At 36.5% G+C, this 23,021-nt stretch overlaps 1 protein-coding gene across 45 annotated transcripts in view; it reads left to right on the forward strand.

Annotated features, from left to right (window-relative positions):
• LOC135197193 (longitudinals lacking protein, isoforms A/B/D/L-like) overlaps positions 1–23,021 on the forward strand; it is a 185,139-nt gene that overhangs the window by 39,339 nt on the left and 122,779 nt on the right. For 3 of the 45 annotated variants that reach the window (XM_064224195.1, XM_064224196.1, XM_064224197.1), the window contains exon 5: positions 5,358–6,255. The exons of 28 other annotated variants lie outside the window; for them this stretch is intronic. In XM_064224195.1, coding sequence (XP_064080265.1) covers positions 5,358–6,065 — 708 coding nt within the window. In that variant the 3' untranslated portion in view covers positions 6,066–6,255. 14 more of the 45 variants (XR_010310570.1, XM_064224232.1, XM_064224231.1 and 11 more) reach the window with 14 other exon arrangements.

Here is a 23,021-nt window from a genome sequence, read left to right on the forward strand (position 1 = left end):
GGTCAGCGACGATTGTCGGTTAGCGTCAGGCCCCCAGGAACGGAACCCCTGTCGTTAACTTGGGCCTGTCTATACTGTGATCAGAAGTTATGAGTAAAAAGCCACATTAATGTATGTGAGAGACTTATTTTCCCCAAAAAATACTGTCACATATACATTATTGTGTTTTTACTTATTACATACTTCTATGATATAAGATTTAGTTCAAAACTCGTTGGTCAGTTACTCATCAGATAACAAGCAGTATGTGTAACTAATGTAGTAGTTGTAACTGATAGGTAATTGTCTTTAGATTTGACCTCATTTTATCCAGCTCTTAACAATGCATGAACAAATTTTTGTGGTAGGACAGATAATTTTAATTTAGTTTGCGTGCCTTGTACTTGATCCTAACTCATGGCATCATGTACTACCAGGCTTCTGTTTCCCTGGGGTAACATTTATGATCCACAAACTTCATAACTTGTGAGAAATTCTTTCTGTCAGCATCACAAAACAAGGACATGGAAATTGTAGTTGATTCTGTGAAGGAAATGTCGTTTATAGCTGAATTATTTTATAAAATAGATCTGTGATAATTAACGGATTTGTTAAGAGAAGGAACAAGGAAAAGTGATAATAATTCAGTCAGCATGTTTTGTCTTTTCCTTTTTTTTGGGGGGGTATGTATTTTAAAAATTTAAACCACCAAGATATGGAAAAGAAACATTGTGCTCTATGTAATCAACTTTAATAGTTTTTCTCCTTTGCTGTTTTTTTAAAAGCTGAAGTGTGATTTTTCATATACACTTTGGCAGTAGTAATATTACTTTCTGCATTTAATAGGCTAGACCATGAGTGATGGAAAGTGAACTGTTTGTCTTTCAGCTCATGAAATCAAGTTTTCTGCATGTTTAAGTCCATATTTTAGTGCTAGGTGTATAGGTTATAGTAGCTTACATAAAAATTGCTGTGAAAAATGAGTGTAAGTTGTTGTGATTTTTATATATATATGTATATTTTTTTTACCAATTAACTTCTGTCATCACTTCGGGAAGTCTACAGTAGTACCCCAAACTTACATGATTCGAGTTGCGTGATTTCACAATAGTGATTTCACAATAGTATGAAAATTTCATTGGAACCTAACTAATTATCACATGTGAGTTCTTCTCAACAGCGCGAACTTTTGGGAATCCTCCAGAAACACTGCAAAACCCTGCAAAAGTGTTATGTTTATTTTATTATGCAAATTTTTAAGTTGTTCATACGCGAACAAACCTTCGCACCCGATATACGCACGTGTCGCTAGATCTCACAAGATTCGTTGCTTTCATCTGCGATTTAACCGGATCCAGCTAGGCGCTAGAAATTATCCTATTGTTAAGACCTCAGTTTTGTAGCTATGAAAAAATGCAAATTCTTAGAAAATTTGTTGTTTTTAAAGCTTTTGTGTATAAAATCTTTTAAAAAAATTTTATTTTTATTTTTGTATATGCATAAATATATGATACAAAGGGAACTAAAGCACCTACAGTTAGTGCACACTATATGTACTTTTACAAGATGAAATACCCATTCACAAAGTTACTGCACTTTTCAAAGATGATACCGTTTCACAATCTTTAATTTCTGAAGTACATACTAGTATACTACAATTAGTATAAGTTTTCTTGCTTTTAAGTGTAAAATCAGTATGGAGATTCTGCGTATGCTATTTATATTTTTGAAAAAAATATATACAAAGGCAGTATGTAATTCACAGCATTTGTCACTAGGTATATAAGACGTTCATGATCAACTCGTAAAACATATCAGAGCCATAACGGAGTTGTTCTGTGACAGTTACTATCCTAACCTCAGGGAAAAGGGCTGGTACAACCTGTATGTACTATGTTACATAATTACACCACATACAGTTAATGTACTTTCAGAAGATGCGATCCCATTCGCACTTTTTAAAGATGATACCCCTTCAGAGTTTTCCCTCGCATGACGTACACTCTCTCTCTCTCTCTCTCTCTCTCTCTCTCTCTCTCTCTCTCTCTCACCAGTACATGATTTTAAATTGATTGAATTTTATATTATGTATGTACATACATGATTTCTTTATTTCATTGAATTGTGTACCTTCGTTATAACAGACTTATGGTCGCCCAGTGACGCAAAGAAAACTCCTTTTACTCTGAGGGAAAAAGAAATTGGCATCCCATGAATTAGGGGTAACGTTAGTATATGTACAAAAATGAATATGTATGTATGTAGTAGTTACTGTAAATATTTTTATGCCAACCAGTTATTTCTTTTTTAAGGGTAATGTAGTAAACTAACTTTTAAATCAAATTGCAGTAACTTTAATTTCATTTAAAAGTTAGTTAAATACTTAGGGAGCATGATTAGGGTCATATTTAGAGTTCAAACTCTAGAAGCAAGCACTTTTTAGCATTTTTAGAGATCGTGCCAAACTTACGCGAAACTTCCCCTTACGCAAGGGTGTCTGGAACCTAACCTCGCGTAAGTTCGGGGTATTACTGTATAGAGGAAATGTAATAATGACCAGTGTTCATTAACATAGTGGAGACAATGCTTGGTGTTATACAATGATTTGGATCTGGTATTGAAACAGATCTAGCCAACAAACTAGTTGTTCAGGGGAAAAATTGTTTGTATGAATGGAAAGATTGTTTCGTTTCTGTAGATGCAGGGGTGATAATAGATGTTCCCTCTTCTACTGATTTTATTGAAACTTTTTTTTTTTTTTTTTTTCATGGTTTTGGAGCAGTGTCTTCTAATACTACTGTTAGATATCTTGAGAAAAGTACTATGAGTACATAAAAATGTGTAAACAATACTTACATATACATATGTATTCATGTTATAGTATTATTGATGGATTAATAGTTCAAATTTAAAAGTTTTACGCTAGAGAAAATGAAAACTTGATTTTTAAGGTTGTGAACAAAGTTTTATCCAAAATGATAAAATTGTAATAGAAGAAGTATTTTAAGATTTAATACATCTTTATGAGGTTTATTCTCTCATGTTATACCAAAAATGGTTATTGTGGAATGCTTTATGATTTTTAAACTTTTCGTATTTTAAAAATCGTGATTTCTTTATAAAAACCTAGAGATTGAGAGTGGTCTTGAAGCTTGAACCAGCTATTGCTAAACTGATATGTCTGTATGTACTTAACACTATTGGAGGTTGCACTGCTGATATGGCACAACTCCTTGCAGACAAGAAATGAGTGGGCCGCCCAGTCTCAGGCTGTGAGGAGCCTTGCCTACGACACAGCACATCTAGGGAGGATCCCTTGCACCCTTTGTGGCAAACTTGTTGGTCCTGCCAAAATGAAGAGACACCTCATGATCCACACGGGGCAAAAGCCGTATGTATGTCCTCATTGCGATCACAGAACGAATCGTAAAGAAAATCTCGATGATCACATTCGGAGAAGGCATTCTAGTTGACCGAGATATACCAGGCCCTCTAATCTTTAGGTGTGTGCTACTGACTGTGCTGTGATTTTGACAATTTGGCAATAAAGGACAAAAGTCAATGTAGTAATATAAAATGAAATGACAGTTTGTAGTATATTCATAATCTTTATTATTGATATCTCTGAAGTTGAAGTGGAGTACATAGAAATGTTATATTTTTTCTTACATTCAGTCACTTGGTGTTTCATATCAGAGGTCATTGGATGAATTGGTTGTACAGTAGTGATAATAAGGTTTGTATGCTGCTTTTTAGGTTCACGTCACTGTTCACATCACTGAGCATTTTGTTGTGTTTGTTGCAGAGTTACATGTCCTTGAATAAACAAAACCAGAGGCGTCATGTTTGCTCCACTTGTTTAAAGACTTTTGCCTTGAGTTCTGACTTGAAGCGTCACGTCTTGGTCCATACTGGAGAGAAACCTTTCGTGTGTCCTCATTGCCCGCACCGAGCCAACCGTAAGGGCAATTTGGTAGTTCACATGATGAATAAACATGGACGGCTCCCCTGTGAAAACATTTAACAAGCTATTCATGGATGAAAGTATTCGGGGAGGTAATGATGGCCCTAAAATATTTCTTCCTCTGTCCAATTTAGAAAAGTTGCTTTAAGTAGGGTGTAAACGTCATCCTATATTGAAATATTGTAATTAAGATAATGTCTGATGAGGTGGAATCCTGCATGCTGGTTTTGAAGACGACAGAAAAGCTTAAAGCATTGTTCACACAAGGCCATCATCCTTGTTGCAGGGTGACCGAAGAAGGGAGCAGAGCACGAAAAGTGAGGCTACTACTACTGCTGCCGGTGCAATTGAATCTTCCTTCTCGTCGTCGACATCTGACTCCAGTAGTAGTTGGGGCCACTTGACAAACACCCAAAATCCGTGCGACGGTGTTAAAAGCTTTGAATGCAAGTTTTGTGGGAAGACCTTCACTGATTCTTCCAACCTTCGGCGTCACACAATGATCCACACTGGGGAGAAGCCATACAGATGTCCACATTGCAATCATTCTTCCAACCGCAAAGGAAACCTCATTGCTCACATCATGGCTGTTCATAGGTCTTTTGTTCCTCCTAAAGAGTTTTGCAAACAGTCATTTGTGTTGTGAAGAAGGAAGACATTGCATTTGCCTGTGTTTTTTTCTGTTTTTCCCCTCCTGGAAAAATCATTATTTTATGGGTAAGATTACTTGAAAGTAGACTTCTTATCCAGTAAATTTTCATCTGAATGTGTAGATGTGTATAAAAATATGTATAAGGTAATGTCATTGAGTTATTGAAGGCTTTCAAATACATTATAGCAGTGGATGTAGTCTTATCAGTAACATGAATGCAACTAGACTTAATTTGCAGTACAATATCATTATTAAAAGATTAGCTAGTTTCAGTGGGCCTTTATGCTGTACTCGGGAGTTCTGGGTGCTATAGGCTTGAAAAGGGATAACTTTGTTTTGTCACTTAGTTTGTTCAGTAGTAATTTCCTTTTGTTCGTTTAATATTTGTTATATATATTGGTGTTAGTATTTTCATAATTTCAATACTGGTTTGGCTGTGAAAATCATATACGTATACAGGCATGATGCTGATGTACAGTTCATTAACTCAGCTTAATTTGCTGTACTTTTTTCATGAAGATTGGCATGAATCTCAAGATTAGTCCTTTAACCCACAAAGTAAGTGTAATGTACTAATTTTCCTTTGGGATCTCTTGGCTGGGTTAAAATACCTTTATAAAGATGTATCCTATAAAAAGTTTTCTGACCGATAAGTCCCAGACTAAGTGGACATGGAATGAGAATGATTCAGTTACCATAAAATTATAAGGCTTTCAAGGAATTCCCATGCATTAGTCTGATAAAGGCTATTTTCTTTTACAGATTGGAGCTGAACTGCATGGGAATGTATGCAAAGTTTGTGGGAAAGTGTTCAACGGAAGAAATTGGAAGCAAAATCTTGAGTATCATTTTCTAACTCATACAAAGGAAAAGCCTTATAAATGTACCATTTGTCCACACAGCTCCGCATTGAAATACAATCTTATCCGTCACATTCGTAATAGGCATTGGGAGGTATTGGCACCTACTTTCCTTAATGCGTCGGGGGAAAGGGAGGGAACCGAGGCAAAGAATCTGGTTATTTCTAACAGGGATGTGCGCTCAACATTAAACCAAGAAGCAATTCAGTTGTCCTCAGAAAGGGTAATGGAATTAGCAGCGCAGCTGAGCACCAGCCTTAGTTACCAAAATCAAAGCCAGCCAGAAAGTCTTATGAATTTAAATCAGAACTTTCAGATGTCTTTATCAGTCAATCAGGAGGCTCAGATGTCTTCAAGTAACACTGATCAAGCCATTCAGATGGCTACCAGGAGCAACCAAGTAGTACCTATGGGCACAGGGAATGCACAGCAACTTGCACAGTTGGCAGCCAGTTTGAATCCGATGAATGTTGGTCTTGAAATTCCTCTTTCTAGCAGTCAAGAGATGCAAGTGCCTGTTACCCGTGATGTGCATTTGCATGGCAACACTAGTCAAACCAGTAGCATGTTGATGAAAGAGGAAACTTGCTTGATGAAAGAGGAAACTTGAATGTTATCAAAAAAGAATCTAAATTGGTTCTAGTTTTTGGTTGGTAGGAATGTGTATATGAAGAATTTTGTGTTTTTTGTTTTGTTTTGTTTTGTTGATGTTTTATGGATATTCTGTAGGAAATTGGGTGCTGTTTTAGTTGGCTAAGACACATGATGTAAAGCAAAAGTTCTGAGTGTAGGTTTGTGTGTTGCAGGGGGAGGTGGAGGTGGAGGGTGGTGGTGAGCTGGCATCCGTACCCCCAAATAGGCCGGAAGGAGAGATGGCTGCAAGACTCATCTGGCCGCCTCTCTCCGTGTCTTCTCAAAGCAGGAGGAATGCTTGCAGGGGAAACAATAAGACCTATGAGTGTAACATGTGTGGCAAAACTTTTGGTTATTCGGGGGACTTGAAGCGACACATACGCACACACACTGGGGTACGCCCTTTTGAATGCCCACATTGCCCTTATAGAGCTAATCAGCGACCTAATTTAACAAGACATATCAGAGCAAGACATTTGCCAATGTTGTCGCAGTAATGTTTGTGTAATGCTGTGTTTAGTCTATCTCCCTCTCATGATTATTACTTGGTGCAGTAGATGATTGATTAGTCTGCTGCTCACATCTTAAGTCATTGTGGGACGTTAACTGTGTTTTAGCTTTGTGTTAAGACTGAGCATTCGAAAATATTTTTTCTTAAATTCTTGAGATGTGTATGAATTAATGTTTAATCAATAAACAGTTGGCTATTTAGTGATTTTGATTACCCACATCCAATCCAGTTTTTTTTCATTTATTTTCTTAAAAAGAAATATGTGGAAGTAGTGAAGATAATTTGGGAATTTTAGAATCACATTCACTTACACTGTATATGTTCCTTTGTGCTACATTGGGTACATTTATTGTGTATGTACAGTATCATTTTGACATACAGTATAGAATAATATATATAAACAAAATCATTTTACTAAGGTGTGTCATCTTGGGAAGGGTTTGCCATCCCATTGACATGGTAGTTATTGCAAGGTAACTTCATAGTAAGATTTTGGCACTTTTCCTTTGGTTGTCTTACACTGCATATGTGGCAAGTTCTGTTTTGCCCATATGGGTACTCTTCCAACAACAGTCTCAATTCCTTTCAAGTCCAGAGCTGGAATTTTTATTTTCCCTATTTCTGCATGATTTTGCATATAGCTACCATAGTATTGAATTACTTTGGTTATGTTACAAAATTCCCCATCAACAATTTAATTTCGTTAGGTTCTGATGGTACAGTGAATTTAGTCTCACACATCTTGGACAAAAGGCTGGGACTTAAAACTCAACTTGATAAAATGCAACATTTCTTTCAAATGCTTGTATGTATAGATTATATTTCTTGAAATATGATCAGTGTTGTGTATAAGCCTGTGTTTTTTTGTTTGTTTGTTATTGAAAGAATCCCAGTTGAAGTAAACTAGGAGTGTACATGCAGCTTCATTACAGATTACTCAGCTCTTAGGTAAAGTGCCTAAATCAGAAAGTACATACAGACTATCCTGGATTTTAACTTCCTTGACTTATGTCCATTTGTGCTTGCAACAAATAAATTTATTTGAAAGGAGTGTTTTCACAATTCAAAAATATAAAAGAATACATACTTTTGAAAGATTGCTATTATTATCAACGTTGTGCAAAGCGGTTGTAGTAAAAAAGATGATACTAAAAGTAATTTTCGTACAGCTGCTGCATAGTACTACTTAATTGCAAAAAAAAAAGTGAAAAATTGCAGTGAATTAAGCAGTGTAAAGAAAAATTTTCAAAATTAAGTTAGAATGACAGGAATGGTGGATGTGATCAGTAGTTAACCTTCCTAATCCAGCAGTGATTGTTAAAAGGGAAGGTAAAATGATTGGTAGTTAAGTGATTGTTAGAAGGGAAGGTCAAATGATAGGTAGTTAATTTAGAAAAGTAATCAGAAGCATTATGTAATATTTGGAAAATTAGACACTTTTGATAGAGTGTAAAAAATTTTCCAGAGGTGATTCTCAGTATGTCCATATGAAAACTAAATACAAACTCTACTATTAATATGGAAGAAATACTTATTTTTGACTCTGAGATCTCCTAACATCTGGGCGCCGAATTTTTTTTCCCTCTAGATCAGATAGGGATCTGTTAGGTCAAGGTTGCTTCATCTGCTAGATTTTGTAACCATGGCTACAATGAGGTGGTGGTGTTAGTGCACCTATAAAGCTTTAGAACACAGTGACAGCCAAAGCAAGACTTCGAGGGGAACTCCATTTATGAAAGCTGTGGTTCATATACCTTATAAATTATTTTTGAGATTCGGTAGTTTCCCACCAGTGTATATTACAAAAAGAAAATAAACTGGTCGGGTTTGCTATCATTATTTAGAGCATAAAATATAGTTAGGAAGAAAGCACCCCAGGAAAAATTAGGTTTGGGATGTGTTTTTTGTGTGAAGCAGTATGAGCAATAACATGTTACGTTTAGACTTCATGTCAAGTAGCTCTTACAGTTTTGTGTTGTGATGGTCTTAGTTCTGGTGGCACATTTGACAAGGACACAAATTCCTTGAAAAGTTTTTTGTCAGGCTTGTTCAGTTTATAAAATTAAATAGTTTACTTTTAACAGAACTCTTTTGCCTATGTTCTTTTAAGACATGATTGATCTTGAAAATGCATCACATACAGTATTCATGATTTTGAGAGAGAATTATGTATACGTATATAACAATTCACATCTAGCAGTTGCAGAATTATTAAATTCCATTGGTAGGAATTCCCAAAATTTATTCCATTATATGCTGTAGTACTTTTTGAATTTGGGATTAGCTCTGTGATACAGTGCTTATTACGGGACACTATAGTCAGAAGTTATGATGTTTATCAAGACGGTTACAGTACTTTGAATATAATTTTTACATCCAGCATACTATAAAGTAACCCAGACTGATATCTGTTTAGATATGTGGTACATTTAAAGTTTTGCATTTGCACTTATTTCCATACATTTTATTTTGTGCTGTAGTTGGAGTGGACAGTACTGTTTTTCCGCTAGTGAATACAGTAGAACCTTGTACCCAAATGGTGTTGTGAATTAGGTTTGAACTGCCATAGAGAGCGAGTCATCTACAGTGGGTTTATGAATGGCCTGAAGCACCAACCTTGTGTTTCAGGGCCCTGGGGATTGGACTGCATATGGCACCTGGGATGGAGGGATGCTACTTTCTTCCGGAGTTACAGCACCAGATGCTTCGATGGAAGTTCCTTCAGTTAATACCCAGCTACAGATGAGCCAAAGCCCTTTTTATAAGTCTAATGCAGCACTGAGAAAGGTCTTTGAGTGCTCTACATGTGGTAAAAGTTTCAGCAACAGGAAAGACTGCAAAAGACATGCCTTGATTCACACCAATCTGAAACCTTTCAAGTGCCCCTATTGCCCTCATCGAGCCAATGTCAAGTGCAATTTGACCAAACATCTGAGGACAAAGCATAGAACAGAATATAGTAATGAAGTTGTTCTTTAATCATTACTTTGGTGATCAAAAGTAAAATACATGCAGATAAAGCATGAAAAAAATGTTTTTCTTCCTCCAAGAATATTGTGGGTTTACTGCTGTACTGTTACTTTTGCTGTGGTTAAATCTTGAACAGTTGAACTGGGAAGGTTGTTGCAATGTCAGTAGTGTGATATATTTACAGTATCATTGATAATTGTTTGCCAGCTGTTTCTGCTTATTCTGACTGTTCTTTGTTGGAAAAAGCATATCCCCATCTCCTCCACTATCATTTTCACTTAAGTATACAGTGGTTTTGAAAATTTTCATTGAATAGCAAGATTTTCGATGATGATGTTTTTTTCCCCAAGACTGTAACTTAGGAGAAAGAAGTTCTTTTTCCATCACCTTATGAAAGAATGTCTGGCTACTTCCTTGTTGCACCATTTAATAATGTTCTGGCTTGTGGTAATGAGCTGATTTTGGATTGAGTGATTTCCTGTCATAATATGGAAATCCACTGTATGACCATTGGTGTTAGATGTTCCCATGCATTATCTATCATTAGATTTGATAACATAGGATAAGTTATATACTGTATTTCTTTTCTCGTTAAAAGGAAAGAATTTAGAAATTATAGGTAGGCCAGTAATTGGCTGTGGAAGTGTTTCAATATGCAGTCATAGTTAGTTGAACCTAAAACTAAACTTCATGAAAATATTTAGGTTTCTGTTGAGAAAGTAAGAAATCAGTAGTTGGTTGTTTTCAAAAGGTTGGGTTAGAGAGTCGAGTCCATGGTAGTCTAAAAGGAGTGTTGTTTCTCTGTTGCAGGCAGTGAGCTGTCTGAGTTGCGCAGTTTGTGGTAAGAACTTTGGGGGTCGCAACCGTAAGCAGAACCTAGGATTCCATATGATGATCCATACAGGCGAAAAGCGGTTCCAGTGTCCACATTGCCCACACAAATCCACACTCAAATACAACCTGATTAAACACATCCGTAACATGCATAGTGACTGTAATTTGCAGCTGTTTAATCTGCAGCCACAAGCGTTTAAAGGAAATTCCTGGGAATATTTAGGTTTAGACAAACAGGATGAATTTTAATTCATCCAAAAACAATAAAGTATAAAGCTTTGGTACAGTTCTTCGTTTGCCTGTGAGAAGTAAACATATTTCCATCCTGTCCTTATTGTTCCTATTTTTCATTACTCAGTTTTTATGGCTATTAGAATAGTGAAGTAAATTTGGAGGTCTGGTGTTGTTTTGGGGTTTGGAGGAATAGAGTGGTGGTTGTGACTTTGGTGTTGTGTTGCAGGGCATTGCCATTCGGGCTCTGTGTTGTACTTTCTGCAACAGAGAGTTTGCTGGACGTAACCAACACCAGCGACTTCGATACCACACGCTCATCCACACTGGCGAGAAACCCCACGCCTGTCCGTACTGCCCCCACCGAGCACGACTCAAGTTCAACCTGCTTAAACACATCCGAGCCCTTCATAAGGACCAGCTAGATCAGTGATGCCATCAACGTTTCAGCTGAGTTAATGTTGGTGCTTTTGATGAATTTTAGTCTTAACTCCTCTTTCTGGGCAGTTTCTCTGTTGAAGGTTTCCTCTGTGTCCCATTTTCCTGTATGAAAATATCATAACCCCAGTTTAAGGAAAGGCAAGTGCTTAAGGCTTACTATCTATTATCAGTCTCTGATAATGTATTTTCATTTTAAGATAAGTGTTATTGGGAATGAACTTACAATAGTTTCTCTAACACATTGTTTTATTATGGTAACTTATTACAGTATATTACTGTATACTATAATATGAATATGATCATCATCATTATTATATTTACCTTTAACTTTGCTAGTGTAGATTTTTTTTCTCCTATTTACAAGGGTCTTAAGTACAATACTGTTGTAAAGTTGGGTATAAGTTGCTTTGAGGATTTTTATCTTTATGCTTAAACCTTGGCAAAATGTTTTCTCTTGTATTGTAGGAACTTTGGAGATACAAATAGTTGTAAAGTCTGCCCTCGTGGAGTTGTAGGAAATTCTTTTTTATGATACATTTTTACTTAGCATTTTGAAATTACCATTGATACCCATTGCCATGATATCAACAATTTTTCAATAGCCTACATTTTTTTTTATATATATATATATAACTCCTTGGAATCTTAGGAGTGATATAGCCGCTCCCTCTCTGTTGCAGGCGGTGGCGCCAGTGGTGTGTCCCGTCTGCGGCAAGAGTGTGAGCGGAATTAATGGTAAGCAAAAGCTGAGATACCACATGCTGACCCACACGGGTGAGAAAGACTTCCAGTGTCCGTATTGTCCACATCGCGCCAGCCTCAAGTTCAATCTAGATCGCCATATTAGAAACGTGCATAGAGAGCTTGTAGTCAATGCCCAGTCATCATATGCAGAGAACTGGAATAGGAACAACATGTAGAAGATTAAATGTCTTTGGTTACTATAGTTACTGACATTGGTTGAAGTGGAATAGTAAACAGTTATTGGGTTGTTTAATAGTTTTGGGTTGAGAAATGCTCCAAAACAATTTGTAAATTTCTTTTAAACCTTTGGCATCCTTGAACAGAAGGACAGTTGCATTATTGTTGTTATTATTTGGGGAAGATGATATAATTATTTGTAAATGTTATTTTTACATTGTGCTTATTGTGTTCTTTTGAATTAAGGTTGTTATTTATTTTTTGGGAGGGGGTCAGGTTGGAAATTTCTTTTCACATGTTAAAATTTTAAGTGTTGGAGGCCTTCAGATAGTGTCATTTTTTACAGGGTGGGGGTTGCAGCCTTAAGAGTGGTGGTGGTGGTGGTGTTGGTGGTGGTGTTGGAAGTGGTGGTGGTGGTGGGGGTGAGACCGAAGGCCTGGCTTGTTCAGTGTGTGGCAAAATCATCTCAGGTCGCAATCGACGGCAACGTCTCCAGTATCACCTCTCGACTCATTCTGGAGAGCGGCCCCACCAGTGTCCTTTCTGTGCGTATCGGGCGCACCACAAGTTTACTTTGGATCGACATGTTCGTACTGTGCACAGAGAATATTTTGTAGCTGTAGGTTCCCAAACTAATGTAGGTGTTGCCACCTCTGCTAACAGTGTTCCATCTGTAGGAAGTACAGCAACCACTTTGGTCTCATCCACATTGGTCTCATCCACATCCACCTCTAGAAGTCCACTCAGTATTATAGGCCTACCTCAGTTTTCGGGGAATACCATCCTACCCCCTGAAAACCGTTCTGTAACCCCCCAAGTTGCAAACCCTGTTTATGTAGGAGTAACGCAAGACACAAGTGATGTGGAGAATAAAGCTGATCTGGAATCTAACAATGTTAATTTTGTGTGATTTTTCATCTTCGAACTTATGTGTAGAAAGTTATACTAGTTGTTGTATCTGTTGGAGTGGCTTATATCTCCATTCCAGAGCTTGTTGCCAGTGTTGGGTGCCTTGGCCAATGAAGATCGTGTTCTTGTGTGTGAGGTATGCGGTAAGGAATTCCGTGGCCGCAATCTTCGGCAGCGGCGTGAGAGCCACCTCCTCACCCACTCAGGCCTCCGCCCTCACCTGTGTCCTCACTGTCCTCATCGTACGGCGCTCAGGTCCAATTTGATAAAACACATTAGAGCTATACACCAAATGACACCATCATCTAGTACACATACTTAAGAATAGATATCTTTCTCTTTCTCTATATTTCTATTGCCCCCCCCCCCCATTCCCTGCTTTTTTTTTTTTTTTTTTTGTATATAAATATATATATATACTGGAGCAGGCTGTTACACTCACTTTTCTCATTGTACTGGTGAAATTAAGTAGTTTCTCCACTTCGTTTAGCTTTTTTTTCCTCCCGTATCCAAGTGCATACTGTACATGGTTTTTTGAAATTAAACATTTGATTAATATCTAATTCTCTATGTTGCATTTATAGTTACTTGCAGACTTCTCCTTTCTGTATACTACTACAGTATAAAGTGAGTTGCCTTGCCTGAAATATACTGTCTAGGGATTTTGTTTTCTCTCACATGCACTTGAATATTATCTGGCAGAGTTATGCTTAAATATTAGAGAAGTATTAAAGTGGCAAAATATTTTAAGTTTCATAATTCCTTTAGTTTTCGGATGGATTTGATATTGTTGGAAATAACAAATTTTTATTTATGTTCAGAAGTGTCATTTATTTTATTTTCTATTTTCATTTGGGACAACTTTATTGTACAACTTAGGTCACAAATACTAGTATTGAGTTTTGTCACTTGAAGAGTGCTGCTTTCTTTTTCGTATACTAAATAAGTTATATAAAATATGAAGTTCATTGTAGATACAGTATTAATAAATGTATATTTAAAATAAAGTTTTTTAATAAAACCTTAATATTCTTAAGCTGTTGATTTTTGCTTTTTTCTCAAGATAAGACTATTAGTGTAAATATTTTTTTTTTATATACGTGTATAGTGTATTTTCTGTAAATGCAAAGCACACATGCTTGTGAGGTTGATCCATCATATTCTTAAGTGTTTGCATATTGTAGAGTACGCTATATAATTCAGTAGTTGGCATAAGATTATATGCACAAGGAACTTTCAGAATAATGACCATTTCTGTACAGATCTATTCACTGTACTCAGAATATACATTTTATTAGGTCATAGTTTATTAGCAGCTTGTGGGCTGTACACATGAACTGTAACATGTATAGTATAGTTATTGTTAATTTAGTATAAGAAATGTGATATAACAAATTACGTAAATGTATACTACACTACTTTTTATTATTACATTAGGAGAAAGTGCATGTTTAGAGCAGAAGAAACATGAGAAGCATAGTCCTTTTTATACACAGTCCTCCTCCTTCAGGTGACTGATGTTAAATATATGCTGATATATTACCAAATATTTTTTGGTAGAGAATATTTTTCTATTGAGGAGCATTTACAAGTCTGTAACCATGAATTTGATTTTTTTTTATTGGTTTTAAGATATTCTTTTCTTTAAATTGATTTGGAATTGGGGATAGCCTATATAGCAGAGATGCTCACTTTTTCATGAACAATATTACAATGAAATGGATATCCCAGTCTTGTACTACTACGGGGTCTTTTATATTTTGTCAAGCAAAGATAGATTTGAATGGGTTTTCAGTAGGGAGATCACAGTCATTCTCAGCTGGTTGCATCTTTATTACACACCCATCAGAGAAAATTCCTTACATCCATAGCCCTTCACCATGAGGTACACAAAGGTCCTTTGGTTCCCAGATGGTTCCCCAAGACATCCCATGCTGTTAGTGACAGGTGGAAGGCCACACTTCCCTTTATAGATAAAGGAAGACATTCATCCTCCAGTTGGGCTTGTCTTTAAAGTCACAGGATGAATTATGTGGTGATCTGGGTGTAGTGTATCTATGAAAGTTGTCACATATTTACCCCTCTTTTTTCAGACAATCCCCATTTTCCACTTATATAGTAACCTTTGCAATATATTCAAGCTACTACTGTGGTCAAGAAGGTTTTAGTTTGTATCCTTAACTGAATGGCAGGCAGTGGAGGAAGTTCCGAGCCATTTTGCTTTTACAGCTGCCTGTTTTGTCCCAAATGTAAGGTGGTAGGAGGTTGGAGGCCAGTTGATCACATCCCACTCAATAAATTCAGTTGCCTGATGCCATTCAAGAAGGAAACACTGGTGTCAGTCAGAAGGCGTATCAGGAAAAATTTCTTGCTTTGCTGGACCTCAAGGTATATACTTACATAAACTTACAAAGCTACCCCACTTTTCTCTGCTTGACTTTGTTGCAGATTTTTGTGAAACACATCAATCACTTTTCTGCTGGGGAACTTTCTCTAATTTGAACATTTTTCTTTGGGCTGTATCTGTAAGATGAACACTAATTCACTAGTATACTGTATTTTTTCATATTGTGTGTGTGACTAATACAGATATATATATATATATATATCTATATATATATATATATATATATATATATATATATCTATATATATATATATATATATATATATATATATATATATATATATGTGTGTGTGTGTGTGTGTGACTGCGAGTTATTTTAGCGGCTTACAGTATTTAAGAACAGAAATATAAAAATATATGATTTTTTTACCAATTTTAGATACACATGAAAGTATGAAAACTTCTAAATTACTTTAATTTACATTATCACTTGTGTAGGGTTTCACAAACTCAATAACGTACTATGAAAAAATACACTAATTAGTGAATAAACAGTGCTGCTCTATGGAAAAAAGCAACTTACAGGTAGTGCCGGTGATTGGCGGACCTGGTTAATGGCGATCTGGTTTTATGCGCTTGTCTTGCGCCATAAAATCGGTGATTCATGGTGCCATAAAGGCTGAGTTTCGGTTATCAGCGCTATAAGTGCTGTTAATAGTTATGGCGGCCCCATAACATGCCTAACAGAGGTGCCGTTAATTGGTTACCGGTGCCATTAACCGAAACTCAGCGTCGTAAATCGCAGAGTTTCAGTTAATGGTGGTTTTCGCTTATCAGCACCCCACTGAGAACGGACCCCTGCCGATAACCGGTTAGTACTAGTATACCTGAATTGATAATTTGAATTGCTTTTAGCAATGGAAAGGAAAACAGAATGGCTCCAATACTATGACAAAATGTTTGTCCTTATGTATACAGGGTAAATTGACAAGTTATCAAACCTTCTGTAAGACAGATTTTAAAATTTCATAGATATTTTGCTGTGTTTACATTAATATTGATATTATAGAATTAGTAAATAACTTTTAAAAGCATTTTATTGGCATTGCATATAGTATACTTGAGAGTGACCGTTGTAAAAGGTGGTAATCTAAGATGACTTAGGGGGTTTTGGGATGATGGTTGGAGGGTTATTTTTGTTTAAAATAATATGAAAGTGTTTTAGTATGATAATTTAAGGTATATGTTTGTTTGAACTATCGAATTAAGCAGTGAATTGTTAAAAAAAACATTTACGTATTAGCATTTTAGTTAAATGGGTGCAGGGTATTTGGCAGTTATAAGCATTTTTAGAGGGGATTTTGCATTTCCGCAGTGGGTTCTGGAACCTATCACCGCAAAAAAAGTGGGGTTGCATTATACTTCCATATGATGATTTTCTTAAAAAGTTGAGTAAGTACCTTTGGTTTATCAAAGATAGGGGCATTCCAGTGCCATGTCCTGTGGTTCAGCCTGCTGCTTCTGTTCTTCACTCAAACCACTACTAATGGATTGGGATTTGACTGCCTAGTAACCTTGACAACATGGGTCTTCTTCAAGAGAGGAATTGCAGAGGCATATGGTGATGCTATTCTAACTCGTTCCCAGGACCCTGATTCAGTGATGCAATTGAGATTGCAAGTCCAGGTAACAGGATCAACAAGTTATCAAAGTTGATTTAGCAGGATTTGAATGAGCTCTTGTTTCACAGCCAAATCTTGGGAGTAGTTCATTGGTTGCTTTCTGTTGGTTTGGTTCCTCACAGCTAGTTCTGAATCTGCTCCCTACAACTTCAACTAGCCAGATTAAGTTTAGTCTCATCCATGCCCAATGATTACTCAATTCCAACCTTGGAGGAATTTCTGGAGTACCTACAGTAGCAGCGAGATAAAAATAATTTGTGGGAGGACATTCCCATGGTTTCTCCTCTGCTAGATGTACTGACGTTTATTGACTTTCAATGGACAGGTGGGGCAGTCACTATCTGTACCTGCAGTCAATATTTTTTTAGTAGCAATTGATATAGGTAATTTATAACTGACTGCCTATATAGTAGTGCAAACTACTTTGGATTCGAGTCTTTGCATAGCTTTGTTGCAATTTCATTACATCTGTTCATACTACCAGTGTCTAGCATATGTTTCAATTACAACTTTTTCCTTGTAAGTTTTTCTCAATTCAGTGGTTCACAAACTTTTTGTGGTTGTTACCCACTTTGCATACTGGATACTTGTCCATGGGCCACTGCCATGCATAACACATAACTACAGTGATTGTCTAGTCCTACACTTCTTAGGTCCATATAAAAACCATTTTAGCAAATCCTGTAATTTTATTGATTATATGCATTTGTTATTTTTTCTTTTGTAAAGTATTTATAAAGACCATGTACGTAGTTTGCCTTCACTGAATATCATATCATTATTGAAATGGTACTAAAGAAATGATATAGTACACAAGAAATTTCCATTCTTTATGTAAAAATAGATGGCGAGGTTGTCATACAGAATCATATTTTAGGAACCTTAGAATTTTGCTCAGATGAAATTAATTACTACTGTAATGTGTGTCAATATCTTGCTATGTGTCAGGAACACATATTCAGAAAAAGGGTAATTACGCAAAGTAAGGTATTACTCATGCATCTGGCAACAAGCCATTGCACAAACCTGTACTGAACCTGTAAGTTGCCTCCACTAAACTCCATTTGTTTCATAAATACATATTCTCAGATTATGGCCCCCACTTTGGGAACCACTGCTCTATTTGATAAAATTCATCAAGTTGTGAATAAAAAAAAAAAAAAAAAACATTATCTGGCCTGGCCAAAACTCAAAATTCCTTGCTGGTCTGAATTTTGCATACATGTTATTGACTTTCTCTCATGCTGATTTCAGTAATAACCTTCCATTTACAATATTGCATGTTGTATGACATGAAGTAGAAATCGTGTCATAAGAATAAAACGGGTTAGACCTACAGTCCCCTGGGAGTGGGGAGTATTGCTGCAATTGTTCATTAAAATTCTGTTGGGTGAACATAAGGGAACTGGCTTTTAACTAAGCTAGGATGTATCTTATAGAAACCATGAGTTAATTGATATAAAAAATATTGCAAAAAGACAGATTTAAAATGAAAGATATGTACAATATTAACAATGTGTTGATCCTTTACGAGCTTTATGAAGCAAAGTATTCAAATGCTTTCCCAGTGATGCTGAAAAAAGCACCATATTTCTAACAGTTATAAATATGTTTCTGCCTTTTCTCACATTCAGCATTTTATTGGCTACTAACTCAGAAAACTTGACAAACATTGTCGGGCTGTGACTTTGAGTATCGGTCTGTTACAATCCGACCTTGTTAAACTGGGTCCCTTTTGACCAGGCAAAAAAAAAAAACATGTAAACAAAGTCTTGCCAGCTCATTTCACATATATATATATTGCTGTTATCAAAATAGAACAAAGCATATGAATATTCATTGCCATTTGTTTGGTTTAGTTCCCTATAAAAATTCTGGCTTGCTCCATAAACATCTCCCCAAGTCTGGCATGCTCCTTAAGCATCTCCCTAGAAATGCTTTTATGACTTTTGGTTCATCGGAGCTTAAACCACTTTTAAGACTGTACAGTGCTGTTGAGTTCAGATCTTCTGGCACACTTCAAACTTTTCTGGCTTTTATTTTCATCAAAAACCTAAAGATATGCTGCTTTTGCTTTTTGAACCTGCAGAAAGAGAGAGAGAGAGAGATACGAGTTATTCTTTTCTTCAGCCACATCTGTTAACTGTAAATTTAGTGGCATACTCTCATAACACTTTCCTCCCTATTGCATGAAGGATGATTAAAGATTTATTCTTATTCACGTAAATCACATTGACAGTTAGCAAATTTTTAACAAGTCGACAACTGCAATGCAACCGTTAATCAATGTGTGTTAGTTAAGCTAACTGACGTCGGCAAACAGCTGTTTCTCGATTTGGCAGCCCCTGGTTATCGGCGATCTGGTTTTATGGTGCTTGTCTAGTGATAACAATAGTACGTAACTGGATTTTTGGTGCTATGTGCTGATCTCTGCTTATCAGTTCCAATCCCCACCTACAACGTCATCGATCCCTGGTTATCGGTGCTGTTATTAGCAATTTTCGGTTATCAACGAAATTTGGTTATCGTCACGCTGTCAGGACGAACCCCTGCTGATAACCAGGGACTGCCTGCCTCGGTTATTGGTGATCTGGTTTTATAGCACATATTTAGCACCAAATGTACTGATTTCCAGTTATCAGCATACAAAAGAGAGGCCCCATTAACTGGTTATCGGTGCCAATAACGTGAGGGTTACATTCTTGGAGAGCTCGTGTCAGTTAAAAACGCTCTATTTAAACATATTTTTCCTATATGAAATAGCAGGAATAAGGGGGGTTATGTTCCTGGACTTGGGGAACTGTGCTTTTTGGCTAAGTACAACTGAATTGGATAGGAGCAACATCCGTTTGGCTTGTATTTCAACCATTGTACGATAGTAAACAATTACTGTAGTTATGTTATAAACAACATGTAGAATAGGACTGATAAATCTTTATGTAATAACTTTTATTTGCTATAGATCAAAGATCAGCAAGGAAATATGCTGTTGAATTTAAACCAAGTTGTAGCTGAAGCTGAGAAAACTGTACAAGCTGTTAATGACCGTTATCATGCATCAGCAACAAGGATAAAACTCCAGTAAAGTTATGCCATCAAACACAACTGCAGATGAAATCGAGAGAAGATAATTTTGATTAAAACTACTGGGCTTGAAACAAATTTTACTGTTGTTTTCACGCAAATAAATGATAAATAACGTAAAGTTCATATTACAATGAAATCAAGTAAAAAGAGCAAACGGAATCGCGTCTTTTTTTTCTTTTTTTTTGCACCATAAATATGCTCCCAACGCAATCTGTAATAAAAAAAAATAATTTAGTTCACAACGAGACTTATTCAAGCCATAATTCAACTTAAAAGTTTGTCGTATAATGAAAAATTACCTTGTCCCATATAAGTAAAGTATCTAGATATTCGTTTATGCTAACTAGAAGCAAGAAAATTCGCGCAGAACCGAGTTAAATATGGCGAATAAACTCGTATTCACCATCAGCTGATTTCCAAACAAAAACATTGACAGCCATGTTATGTTATTTTATAAATCAATAATATGAGAATACATACAATATTACTGGATACAGTGAAGTAATGTATAACTTTTTAAAAGATTCATGGAGAAAGCGCTTATTATTCGTTATGTGTGTAATTATAGGTAGCCATCAGCAGCCTGACATGGCTCAATTATGCTGATATTGGAACAAAGGTGGTTCTCGTTTTGTTTTATTTTTCACTTTATTAATAAATAAACAAAATATTTTGCTTTATTAATTATAACCCTCTTACGCCGAAGGGGTATAATAAAAATCGTCTCCCATATGCCGAGGGGGTCTCGGTGTGCTTACCATGCCACATTTTATCAGTTTTACCACTTCTTTGGACCTTTGCATTTTGGATAATTTTATCTTACTTTATTGTTGCTCCCCATGTAAAACATTTTTTTTTTCACCCATAACATCATTGCTCAGTCCTTCAGGTTTCCATTTACCCTCATATCCTTACAGTTCATGTACACTTTCAACTCTTTCCTTACAAACGCTAACCTCTGCAGTAACTATACGTACACTATCTATTCAACATTTTTATATGCAAATATCAGGGACTTCAGCCACAACCTCATCTCATCCCCGAGTCTTGCACCAATATCACATATCGTTCCTTTTTCATAACTCATTCCATAAAGATATAAAATTTCCCTGGAAACAGCATACACCCCTGTTTCAGTTACACTTTGCAACAAACCCTTGCAACAAATCTATGTAAACATTATTGCGTTGTTTGCTTTTATCAAAGAAATTTCTGTTCTCAGTTACTTTATATTCAGTGCAAATGCTTCCGTTATCTAGCTTAATTACTCTGTTTAAATCCTATTTCACACTGCCTCTACCAAATACTGTATTGGTATCCCTTTGTAATTACTGCTATTGCGTTTTATTTACTTGTAGGTAAACTATATGTACAAAGGAAGAATTTTTCAGTAGTGCACAATATGAGGCAATGAGATTGTTGAAGGTTTCTAGTTATCAGTGTACAGGCAGTCCCCGTTTATTGGCGAGGGGGTGCTGATAAGCGAAAACTGCCATTAACTGAAACTCTGTGATTTATGGCGCCATAATGGTGCTTATGGCGCTGTTAACTGGTTATCGGCGCCATAAGCACCATTATGGTGTGTCTGTTAGGTATGTTATGGCGCCGTAAGGCCTTATGGCGTGGCGCGCCATACGACACCTTCATAAGACACCTTATGGCACCGATAACCAGAACTCAGCATGTTATGACGCTATAAATCGCCGACTAGCCCCATAAAACCGGATTGCTGATAACCGAGTCCACCGATAACCGGGGACTGCCTGTACATATCTTGTTTTGACTTCTATTCTTCCATGTTCTGGATACGTACATATATTGGTTCCTTTGGTCATCATTAACTGACTTGCAGCTTGAATTGTTGTACAAAACAATTTCTTTTAGATGTCCAACCATTAATGTGAAAAAATTACATGTAACTCATTGTGTATGCTTTATGAAATTTTTATTCATGGACATCTGAGACTATACCATCTACTACCTGGTAGTAGTACTAGATATACCGTTAATTCAAGTTCTCTTGCCTTTTTGCATGTTGTGTAGGGCTTGAGTGCAAAACGCTATGACCAGATTAGAGAATGGTTTTGATAACCCAAGCATTTTGTTGATTATTGGAACTTCGGAAGTTCATGGTTGTTTCAAATGTGTGTGTTTGTGGTTAGGTTTGTCGAGAAGGATTTTTAATTGCTACTTCTGTTAAGAACTGATTTTTCTATTTTTAAAAGCAGTTAGATTCACATCAGTCCATAGTGAGTTTTATAATCTTGGAAAAAATGAGAACTTGAGGGATCAAGCAGTGAGTGCGTGGTTTCATTGCAGAGGATGATGGTTGGGAGCAGCAGCAGTGGCAGTGGCGGGTTTGTTGAAGAGGAGTTCCGAGAGTACCTCACATGCCCAGTTTGTGGCCGTTGCATCACAGGGAAGAATTGTCGGCAGAACCTGAGACATCACCTTCTTATTCACACCGGGGAGAAACCCTATGAATGCCCTCATTGCCCTCACCGGGCTAACTACAAGCCTAATCTCCACAAACACATTCGTACTGTCCATGGCACAGTGGATGTCCCTCCTCCGTCAGCTGTTTCTTCAGAGGCTAATGGAAATGCCATTGTTGCTGTTATTTCTGCTACTCTTCACCAGCCATCTGCTCTCTTGTCTCATCATGGAAATGAAAGGAATTGATAGTTTGAGGTACTAGTAGAATAACAGAATATTATATGCAACACCTCATTCGGAAAGCTGTAATCCATATTAAAATTGACTCATCTGTGACTCGTGTGAAAGGCAGTACAGTACGTAAAGTGTGTTTAGATAAGTACAGTGCGTTAGTGATAGTAGTAGCACTTGAATTTAATTTGGGAAAATTATTTTTTTGGGGGTGTCATCTTTATTTTGCATTAAAAAGAAAGAGAAAATGTGAAAATGAGGTGTTTGAAAAGTGGTGGTGGTCACATGAAAGTAAAGAGCATTGGATTAGAATTTGAATGTTTGTTCTGTGGT

This window comes from Macrobrachium nipponense, chromosome 18 (assembly GCF_015104395.2).
Source record: "Macrobrachium nipponense isolate FS-2020 chromosome 18, ASM1510439v2, whole genome shotgun sequence".
Lineage (NCBI taxonomy): Eukaryota > Metazoa > Arthropoda > Malacostraca > Decapoda > Palaemonidae > Macrobrachium > Macrobrachium nipponense.